At 32.4% G+C, this 12,246-nt stretch overlaps 1 protein-coding gene across 1 annotated transcript in view; it reads right to left on the reverse strand.

Moving 5' to 3' along the window:
- LOC127710118 (uncharacterized) overlaps positions 1 to 12,246 on the reverse strand; it is a 61,658-nt gene that overhangs the window by 27,838 nt on the left and 21,574 nt on the right. The window contains exons 4-7 of the mRNA XM_052215862.1: positions 7,787 to 7,955; positions 7,244 to 7,452; positions 4,081 to 4,108; positions 3,247 to 3,297 (exon numbers count right to left, since the gene is read on the reverse strand). Coding sequence (XP_052071822.1) covers positions 3,247 to 3,297; positions 4,081 to 4,108; positions 7,244 to 7,452; positions 7,787 to 7,955 — 457 coding nt within the window. The remainder of the gene's footprint in view (positions 1 to 3,246; positions 3,298 to 4,080; positions 4,109 to 7,243; positions 7,453 to 7,786; positions 7,956 to 12,246) is intronic.

The following is a 12,246-nucleotide window of genomic DNA, read 5'->3' on the forward strand; positions in this document are numbered from 1 at the left end:
GGACATGTACACCTTACAGTCCTTCCATACACCGAATATACTAGACCTATTGCTTATAGTATCTGAGATATGGACTTGACCACCAAAACTTAACCTTGTTCACTGATCCATGAAATGAGGTCGAGGTCAAGTGAAAACTGTCTGACGGGCATGAGGACCTTGCAAGGTACGCACATACCAAATATAGTTATACTATTACTTATAATAAGAGAGAATTTAACATTACAAAAAATCTTAACTTATTTTTCAAGTAGTCACTGAACCATGAAAATGAGGTCAAGGACATTGGACATGTGACTGACGGAAACTTCGTAACATGAGGCATCCATATACAAAGTATGAAGCATCCAGATCTTCCACCTTCTAAAATATAAAGCTTTTAGGAAGTTAGCTAACGCCGCCGCCGCCGCCGCCGCCGCCGCCGCCGCCGGATCACTATCCCTATGTCGAGCTTTCTGCGACAAAAGTCGCAGGCTCGACAATAAGCTATTTCTTAATGTTCACGCGTATTTCGATATTTAGGTCCTTCGTTACTCCTCTAATATGCGTTGCGGAACATATTGACTATATACCTTTTGTTCCTCTCTTAATAAGCTTTCGAATGAGGTATAAGGTATATCTATAATTAGGGGCTAAAGGGTCGCAGCAGTCCATTCCATTATTCAAAATATCCACTTCATTATTCAAAATTGGCTATTTCTTAATTTTCACGCGTATTTTTGCATTTAGGTCCTCCGTAATTCCTCTAATGGTCATTGCGGCAAGTATCGTTTATACTCAGTTTATTCCTCTATCAATAAGCTTCAATTTGATGTATAAATTTTTCCTTGATTAGGGGCTGACGGGTTGCAGCAGTCCATTCCATTATTCAAAATAAGCTATTTCTTAATGTTCACGCGTATTTCGATATTTAGGTCCTTCGTTACTCCTCTAATATGCGTTGCGGAACATATTGACTATATACCTTTTGTTCCTCTCTTAATAAGCTTTCAAATGAGGTATAAGGTATATCTATAATTAGGGGCTAAAGGGTCGCAGCAGTCCATTCCATTATTCAAAATATCCATTTCATTATTCAAAATTGGCTATTTCTTAATTTTCACGCGTACTTTGGCATTTAGGTCCTCCGTAACCCCTCTAATGGTTATTGCTGAACAATCGACTTGTTATATCTATAATTAGAGGATGAAGAATAGCAAAGGTCCAGTGAAAATAAAAAAAGACCACGTAGAGTATTATAATTTATAAATATATGTTTTGGTATTCAGGTCGTCCATACATTGAACCAAGGAATTTCTGTTAAAAATAGTTAGGAAAACCCACTAGTTTATCCTTCGAAACTAGGAACCAGATAAATAAATCAAATTAGAATTTAAAGAGTGTTTTTATTTATTTTTTCTTATATCAATTTGAATATTTGTTAGATAACACCAAAGAGACTAATTTAGAAATACGGGATATAGCTAAAATGTCACAGTCAATTTTTTAATTTTTATTTCACTATTCACCGCTTTAACTTGAATAATGAAACATAAACTATTTCATTATTCATTATTCATCACTTGATATTGAATAGTGAATAGTGAACTATTTCATTATTCATTATTGAATTTTGAATAATGAAAAATGAATAATGGACGTACTTCAGCGCGGTGCCGTAGCGGGTGTTAATTGTTCCGAATCGGCAAACTTCGAGTTCAGGTGGGTGTTAATTTTAGGCATTAACAACCATTGCTAATATTATCACATGTTGCTATGGGTGGGCGGGGCTTTTGAAAAGTTAGGGAAAATTAACAAATGCCGCGTGTCCAATGAAATGAATAGATAATATAAGAAATTTAGATAAAGTATAATGATGTTAAATATTAAAAACTTCTACTCCTTTTTGTACATATACGAGAAAGTACGTGGTTCAAGGTATTTAAAAAAAGGAGATATAAAGTTCGGACAGTAGGATAATTTCATACACTAGATAAGTAAATAAAATGAAATACCTCTGTAAATCATTTTCGTTTTTCGAAAATCAATATAACTCATTCGAAATACTAAGTTTGTCTACCACTCCTTTTTTGCATAGATTGCCTCAGCCATATTCTTTTATCTAGGATCATCATGCGTATCAACACTAGTGAACGGCCTATGGTGACAAAAAGCTATAGAGCAACTATAGAACACTCATCTGTTACAATAAAAAACCCTATTGTATTACACTTGTTGAAAAAAAAATGTACTTTCACACTTGGTATTTGAACCAGTTTGTTTTATAATTTATGAGTACGACTGCTTTTAGATAATGATCAAGAGTTTAGAGTAAAATTAATGCAATATTGATTGCGTTGCCACAAGACCTGTTTACGTTGTCTTTTATCAAAAATATTCGTGATACCAATAAAGAAAGTTTAAGATATGTTCCCCTGTCAAATTAAATTGTCGTTTAGGGATATGCTGTCTATAGTTGGTCGTTTAATCTAAGACAGAACGCAATTTTAACGGGAACCTTCTAATTGTTTATTTTTTTTTTTATGGTTTTGAGTGGCAGAAATTTTATAAACTTTTTATGAAATTTCCATGTTCAAAGGCCGATGTTCTGTCAAAGGGGTTAGTTAATCGAAACGAAACGAAAAGAAACGTCATCATTATACGCTAATGTACCAAAATTCATATCAATATATGCAGGCATAACAAAAAGTCAGAACAACTGTTTTAGTTTTAAATTTAAACAAAACTTAAGAATTTAAGTAAAATTTACTTGTATATGGTATCTTTGTCACTTCAATCAGACGGAGACAAATTAAGCTAGTCCTCGTTCCCTTTAATTTTACTAAGTCTTAGTTTTTTAGAGATGCCAGATGCCACAGTGCTATGAATGTGTCATATAGAAGTTTTCTGCAACTGAACTTATATATATATGTGCAAACGCTTATGGTTGTCTGTTCTTGCAGTGTACATAGGACGTTTTAATTATGACCAATTATTAATATATTCAACTTTACATCTTCCAGAAGTGTTAATAAAGGTGCTAAGAACGTGTTCAGATTCTTAAAACTTATATTTAGTTTCAAAAGATATTCTATGCCAGTTGATAAACATAAAAGAGAAAAAAATAATCAACAGTTTGAGGTGCTTCGAACTGATAATCTTGTTTAAGATTAAAAAAAAAATATGCAACTCGGTCGATTCCCAGTCTTATTCGAAAGGAGTAGCGAGTTGGGCCGATGATCAACGATTTTTATTACGTAAACTTACCATAGCACATACGGTTTGGATAGTGAGTGTTGTTCTTTACTTCAGTCATATCTGGAATATATAGAATTACAGATATAAGACTTTGTTATGTACTCATTTTCTATGACTATTGATATTTCATTTCACTTTAAGAATTTGTATATGTTATAATTGACGTTCATACCCGTCTTAATCGCGAAATAAAATCTTACAATCCATCATCTGTTCATTTGACAGTCTTCCACGATTTATACAAAATTTGAACGTCAACACCCTAAAAAAAAATGCAAAAAGAAGCATTCAATTCTTATAATTACATTTTTATAATACGACCCTACATTACGAGTTCTATAACAGCTTTTCATTTGTTTTCCTTTGCATTGTTGTGACTCTCTAATGGAAAGCACGTGTTGTCATGACTGTTTAATTTTATTTGGAAATGAAATCTAATTTTGGAATGTCTCGCGATTGTTGTCTGCCAATCAAAATTACGGAATATATATTATAACATACATGTAATGTAGTTATTAATATGTGAAGCGTGTTAACCTACTTTGATTTGATATGAATGCCAATGAGACAACTTTCTGCTAAATAACATGGACTGTAACAGCTTCTGGTCACCATACGACCGTCAGCAATTTCATGTAGCAAATCCATACCGTAAGGTTCCTTCTGATTTATTTATTATTTATTAAAACTTTGATGCCTTTAGAATGCAAGTTACTTAGTTTTGTTTTATCCAAATTAATTCGTTTCAAAATCAGTACCTGTTTATTCAATACTTTAAATTAGCGTTTTCATTTTTTTTATTCTACAATTTCTTTCCAGGAGACCAAAGTTATAAATACGTACCTGTATTAATACTACAATCTGATAATCTCTGGAAAAAAAAAGAAAAAAAAAAGATAGTTCATACAGCATCTTCAATTCATCAACACCGAGTTACTTATGAAAGAAGATATTAATGTCTTAAACAGTTTTTTTATAGAAATATACTAAATTCAATCTATGAATAGATTTCTCCAATTCTTCGGCAATTAAACCCTTTCTGGACCCATTGTGTAAGAAAAATTAATCAACGTGTGGTTGCCGATCTCAGATTTGATTGTTGGTTGCTTAACGTCCAGTGGCAAATATTTCATGCATGTTCAGGACGACAACTTTGTGGAATGGAAGGTACTCGAAGGTGATTTTCGTTTTTCAAAAGTGAAAATTTATTTGATAATCATTAGAGAAACATAGATATTCATAGGTTATCGGATTTATCCAATCTCGATAGTTAAATTACGCTCGGACTTTAAAATTCGATAATTTAACTATCGAGATTGGATAAATCCGATAATCCACTGGTACCAATGTAAGAAGTTATATGTACATTGCTATTATATTTGTTGCTTTATGAAATGGGATATACCATTGCATGAAAGATACCATGAAGCTTTTTTTAGGTCCAAGACACACGGCAACTAGCAGGGTGTTTTGTCATTAGCATGTCAACAACTTCCAAAAGTATTTTTTTAAATTTTCAGCTCTCAAGTTTTCAGAAATCACAATTTTTCACCAGAAAAATAATTTCTCTCGATTTCAATGATTTCTAACACCATTTGACCAAGTTTGACTGTCACCCTGAGGAGATTTAGCCGATGCAATACTGAATGACCGAAAAAAAAAAGAATTGTTTTTGTCACGTTCTCATTTTTGTTTGTGTAAAATCTGAACGGCTTTCCTAGCTGTTTTTTGAAAATTAAACAGTCATGTTAGAAATTTGCTCATTGTGGTTAAAATAAAGTGTTTATACTTTTTAGTACTAAAAAGTTTAAAGAAAGGAATTTTGTGGGAACAAAATCATTCTTAACGAATCAGATTTTAATGCAAGATCTTATCTGAATGAAGTTGAATGAATTTCAGAAATCTGTATTTTTTCAGGAATAGATACCAACTACAACCCAGCTTCATAAAGTTGTTACTGAGGTAACATAAGTTGTCAATAATCCGGCAAAATTACTCTCCTCCATGCCACTCTCAAGTCTATGGCTTCTATAGAAGATTTTACACAGGAATGATAATGCTACTGTAATGGAATATATAATTAATGGTCCTTAACATTTTTTGTAGAGTATATTTGGTTTATTATATTTTCAAATTATGATATTATATTAAACCTCAAGGGTATTTATTTATCTTATTGACTTTTGTCAAATGTTCATAATAACATGAGGCTCTGTTTGAAATGAAAGTTCTTGCATCCTAATTATCATCCAATATAAAAATAAGAAGATGTGGTATGACTATCCACCAAAGTTCAAATGAAGTGGATGTAAGCAATTGTAAGCAACCGTACGGCCTTCAACAATGAGAAAACCCATACCGTGCGGTCGGCTATAAAAGGCCCCGACATGAAAAATATGAAACAATTCAATATGTAAAGTTTGCAATAATTCTTTTGTTCTGCATTATTATTACCCTTGGGTAAATGTGTACTAAATACTATCAAATATTGCTATATTGTAATAATATTTTCATAAATTCAAAATTACAGGTATTTTCTAAAAGTAATATCAATCGGAACTGAATGCAATATATGACTTTAATAGAAAATATATGATATGATTTTTTCCCCTTTCTAATGAGTTATGTAAAAAAGAAGTCAATGTGGTTTAAATATGTCATACAAAATTGTTCCACTTATTCTTCAGATAAGTGACAGAAATCCTTTGATTTGAGGCACTATCTCGTATTTGGATGAATTAAGGTAGTTTACATTGGACAAATAAATGAGATAATATAACTATCAAAAGTCTAATAATTTCAAAACGTCTTCATAAAAACTATTTTTTTTTTACATCTGAACAAGCTATGTTTCACTTTTTATACCAGAGAAACTGGTATTTACAAACTCGCATTTACTTTTTGTGCACTGATTCAAATTTCATGCATTTTCTTATATGCATACATATTGTGAGCATCGACAAGCTAAAAATGGAAATTTCCAGTTTTAGAGGTGTTAGCTAGCAAAATATGATTTTTATTGGCGTACATCTTTTGAAGACCACCACATTCTTTATGTAACTGTCACAAGGCAGGGGTTATGGTAATCAGTGGTTGCAGTGTGTTGTTGTCTGTCCTTTTGGTTTTCGTAAATTGTTTTGCCGTAAATCAAGCCATTGGTTTGCTCGTTTAAATTGTTTAAAATTGTGTCATGCCGGGCCTTTTTAAATTGATTATGCTCATCGTTGAAGGCCCAGTGGTGACCTATAGTTGCTTGCTTCCACATCGTTTGGACTCTAGTAGAGAGGTGTCAATTTGCAGTCATACCATATGTCTTTACTTTTTATATTTTTGTATTCAAAATGACAAGTTATGCCAAAATTAATATTTGGTTTGTTAAATGCTTTTTTTTATTTTCTTTCCAGTTAAGGAATAACACCATTAAATTTAGTTATCCTTTTATTCCCTCTAAAATCAAGCATTAAAATGGTTTAAAAGTTCGCCTCTATTTATTTCATTGCATATTAGAAAATAAACCTACCCGGATAGATATCTAATGATTTCTTTTGTGTTGAGCTGGAATGTCATAATTTTACATATAAAAAATAAGGAGATGTGGTATGATTGCCAATGAGACAACTATCCACCAACGTTCAAATGAAGTGGATGTTAGCAATTATAGGCAACCACACGACCTTCAACAATGAGAAAAACCCACACCATGTGGTCGTCTATAAAAGGCCCCGACATGAAAAATGTTGGATGATAATTAGGATGAAACAATTCAAATGAGAAAACTAACGGCCTAATTTGTAATAAAACAGTTTACGAAAAATAAATATGACAGACATGAACCAACGACAGCCACTGAACATGTTTTGCAAAGAAATGATCGGTCTATCTATTGGTTGTGACCATTAAAATACTTTTTTAAACTATTTTGCTTGGTAACTGTCTAATTGACGTTGTATTATATTCATTTATAACCCCCCTAACCAACCCATAAATAAAAGAGAAAAAAACATACAGTGCCTATTTCGTTTAGCCATTTTCCTGTATTAGTTTTAAACTCCTCAAATTTTGTCTCTATCTTGATGAGTTGTTTCTGCAACCGGTGAAAATTTGAATCTGTTTCTATGGAGTCATCTTGAGTGCATTCAGTCAAGGCTTGTGTAGCGGTTTGAATTTCACCAACCAGTTCCGCTCCAAGCATGGATATATTCATAAAATTCATACCTTAACCAAAGAAATAAAATGATTAGACTTAATGCAAACCAATAACCATTAAATGATGAAGTTTCAGAATTTTCAACAATTAAAAAAGTTTTTTGGTTTCTTTTGACTTTGTTATGGTCTTCAACAACGTTGTCACATTTAAAAAAGATAATCAATGAATAATACATTCAAAGTATTTTTTAAGATATTTGCATAGAAAAAGGTTTTAGGAAAACTCATACTTCAACATACATCGTACACCATGAGCTTAACATTATAAATATAAAATATATGCAAGCATATCCTATATTTTAAATTATCAGCACTATTTTTCCGATTTCTAATTTTTTCTTACCGTCTGTTTTCCAATTGTGTATGTCACCTAAAATTCTGTTTTCTTCCGTGGCATTTACACCCATCTTTTTAATAAATCTTTCCAAAAGCTGGAATGATGCAACAAATTTTGTGGGAGTCCATTGTAAAAAATTACAATGGGCCCAACAGTTCCTAACTGAAGTACGAACCTGAAATTGTATCAAATTAATATAACTTCCAATTGAGTGGTTTGATATCGTTTGGAATGTAGAATAACTAATGGTTTCACTGTCATATCTATTTTTTGATAATATTAATCTGGATGTTTCAGTGTTTCGGTTGTATATTGGAGACACCAAGAAGAGGGCCGACAAACGACACGCTAATTTGTCTTTTATTATCGATCGGTCGTCATATTATGTCAGTAGTATACACATATTGCCTGGTTATGAGGGTAATTTAATATTTGTTGTTTCTGAGATAAGAACAATTGTCGAGGCGAAGCCGAGGGCAAAAGTTGATATAGAAGGGACAAGAAACTTGCTATTATCCTCATAACAAGTCATTAAGCATTTTAGTATACAGAATAAAAACCTCAAATACACCATATGGAATATATTAGTCACATATACAAGCACATGAAGGCGTTTTTTTGTTGTTGTTGTCCTTTTGTTATAGTCCAAAAATGGTCAGAGTCCCCGAACTCCAAAAAATCAAAATGGTGGTATAATGTGGTTAACTACACATGATGATAAAAAAATCTATATAATTATGGAAAAATCAAAGGGTCTTAGAGGAGATGTGTTAACAGGGGAAACGAACGCACAGACGATGGACAAGAAAAAACCCAGGGCACATGTGAAAAAGATCCTACCATCTTGTTCAACATACTTTCATTGGCTCAGCTTTTGCATGTATTTCATTAATGTAAAATTTCAGGCATTTTAAATGCATTTCAATTTCACAGGCATTTTACAAAATGACTTCAAAAAACATTCGTCAATATATGAACTGCTCGAAACTAGCAGGCATTTTTTTTAACATGCCTGAAATATCCAGACATTTTTTTTCAAATGCTTAAAATATCCAGACATTTTTTTAAAAGCAAAAATTGATTACTTTTAGAAAATACCTGTAAAAAACTCTTCAAAGGCTTATAATTTTGTTCGCCAGACTTTCGTTTTATCTTCAAAAGACTCATCAGAGACGCTTGAAAATAAGTTAAAAGGCCAAAAAAAGTACGAAGTTGAGGAGCATTGTGTGCAATATTTGCAACTGATTTTTACAGTTTATTCTTAAATTGTGCTATAACACCACTGTCCAAAGTAAGTGGGAGGGTTGAGCGCTCACAAACACGTTGAACTCCGCTACATGTTTTATGTGCCTTTCCCCAAGTCAGAAGCCTATTATTCAGTGGTTGTCATTGGTTCATGTCTTTAATATATGTTTTTCGTAAATTGTATTGTATAAATTCGGACGTTTGTTTTCTCGTTTGAATTGTTTCACATTTTTTATGTCGGGGCCTTTTATAGCCGACTATACGGTATTGATTTTTCTCATTGTCGAAAGTCGTGCGGTTACATATAATTGCTTTTATCTTCGTCATTTGATTAATTGATTGTTTTATTGGGGTTCAACGCCACTTTCAGCACATCTGCACTATTTCATGGCGATCAGATTTTTATGGTTGAGAAAGCCGAGAAAACCATCGACATTCGGTAGGAAAACTAACAATCCTAGTCAATAAGATTGGAATCGAACGCACCTACAACGTGCCGGATTTGAACTCACAACCTCAATGTTGATGTAGTTAGACTACTTAGACGACTCGGCTTTCTAGGCCCCACTCGTAATTTGAGTCTCATTAATCTCCTTATTCTTATGTACATAATAAACGAAATTGATAATTGGTTTGACTTGCCGATCATTGCTTATTCCCGGGTGTTAATTTCGTACTAGTTAGGCATGCATATTAATTGAATACTTATTTATTGATTTCAGTTATTGGCTTTCAGTTCTAGCTGGTAAGAAAAAAAATTATGGACAAAATTAGCAAAAGTAAACTCTTTAGTTTTTGTCAATAAATAAAATCGAGGAAGCACAAATAATCGCCACAATACAAAAAATTATTTTACATTTTTAATGATTTTTCGGATTAAATAATTTTTTAGTATATTTTAAAAATATCCTGAAACACAAGGAACTTTGTATCTTCGGTAAGTATATTTAAGCACTTGATCTGAAAAGTTTTGCACATATATGCACCTAAGCTGTCGTCTCTGCTCTAACAACAAATATAAAAATAAGATGTGGAATGATTGCTAATGAGACTCCCCACAAGAGACCAAAGTGACACAAACATTAACAACTATTGGTCACCGTACGGCTTTCAACAATGAGCAAAGCCTATACAGCATAGTCAGCTATAAAAGCCCCGAAATGACAAATGTAAAATAATTCAAACGAGAAAACTAACGGCCTAATTTATGTACAAAATAATGAACAAAAAACAAATATGTTACACAGAAGCAAACGACATCCACTGAATTACATAGACTTATATTGTTCACACTTAACATATTTAAAGATGTGACCTTTATTAATTAGACGTTCTAATTTATGATGCAGCGTATATGTCCAGTTCAGCATTATCGATGAAAATGAATAAATTAATACAGCAACTTTATAAAACCAAAAATAAATCTAGAGCGGAACAAACGGTTTCAAAAAAGTACATGTGTGTGTACCATTTGATGAGCTCTTGATTGTGTTCCATGTTTATGTGTGTTAATTTTTTCCTTGTAAACCTTAATTATATACAAACCATCTTTGTTATCTTTTCGTATTTCAATTATTCAGAAAATTTAAGATTTAATCGATATAAAAAAATGAATAAAACTAGAAGAACAGAACCCTTAATGCAAGAATAAAAGGGCATAATTTTAAAAGAAGGTGAAAATTTCACTGAACATGCTTTTAGTCACTCTGACCAATCTTCAATAGAGTCTTGTCGGGTTGTTGTCTCTTTTGACACATTCCTCGTTTCCATTCTCAATATTATCTTAAATTTATCTTAAACTCTCAGATTACATAAAGAATTTGCAATGAATTGTTTTAGGATCCCTCACTTCTTCTATCATATTCTGTACTATATGATGCTGTCTAAGATCATCTGTATCTTTTCATTTTATTCATACAATTGATTGACAGCTGTAATAAGTTTTTGGATTGTAAGTAAGAAAGTAATTATTCGTTTTAGTGACATATGTATAATTACATATATTTATACAAGTATATACTAAGTACATAGCAATCTGATATTAACACCCAGCCCATTGGACCTATATGTCACAATATTGTATCATATTCGAAAAACGTAAATGTTTACAAAATAGAAAAAAAAATTAAGTCGTAAAGTAAATTTTTTATGAACCAATGCTGAATCGATTATGGCGACAGTAGTTTACTGATGTATAAATCTCATACATCGGTTAAGAAGAGACAAATCAAAGTAACTAGCAAAAACCAAAATGAGCGTGACCAAGTGTGTCGACATGGTAAGCGTCATGCTATACTTGCAATAACTACCCTGCAAATCCACACTCAGTCAAAATGTAACAATCAGGAGAAGTAATTAATCGGTAAAATTACTGATAAGATGATTTTTCGGGTATCTTATGATCCAAGAATTCGAAAACTTGTCGATAGTGAGTTGAGACACCTACATATCGTAGCTGTCAACCAATTTGTGATGGTGACCGTTGTGTTGATTTCATTCGTTCTTCTTAACAACTCTGTTGGAACAGGTTTTGTTAAAGGAGCACATCTCTGTTTATGGCGACTGTATAATGTTAATTTGCACCATCATTAACTGAGATATGTAAACGTCAAACGATGGAGCAGAGGGTTGTTACTGCTGAGAAACGGAAAATTAACAATATGAACGTTGAAATCCTCGCGTTGTATTCTAGTTTGAGTCAATACCGAGGAAAGATCAACATATGAAACAGACCTTCTACTTTCGGTAGTATCCTTAATCTCAAGTTCACTGGACTATATGAGATGTAAGCACTCATTGAAATGTTTAGTATTGCGTTACCGGACATCATGATACAGATATAATTTATGCTGTACCCCTATTTTTGACATTTTTACCTATTGTGTCTGTTTGTTTTGTTCACGCATCGTTGTCAATATAATGGAATTTGATGCGACTGTCATACAAGTGAGAGGTTTAGCTAGCTATAAAACCAGGTTCAATCCACCATTTTCTACATAAGAAAATGCCTGTACCAAGTCAGGAATATGACAGTTGTTATCCATTCGTATGATGTGTTTGAGCTTTTGATTTTGCCATTTGATTAGGGACTTTCCTTTTTGAATTTGCCTCGGAGTTCAGTACTTTTGTGATTTTACTTTTTAAGTAGTTAGTTATTTGCGTTTTGATAGATAAGGAACTAGAAATTCAATTTTGTCAAACGCTTGCTTAGAAATGATTTT

This window comes from Mytilus californianus, unplaced genomic scaffold (assembly GCF_021869535.1).
Source record: "Mytilus californianus isolate M0D057914Y unplaced genomic scaffold, xbMytCali1.0.p SCAF_7, whole genome shotgun sequence".
NCBI lineage: Eukaryota > Metazoa > Mollusca > Bivalvia > Mytilida > Mytilidae > Mytilus > Mytilus californianus.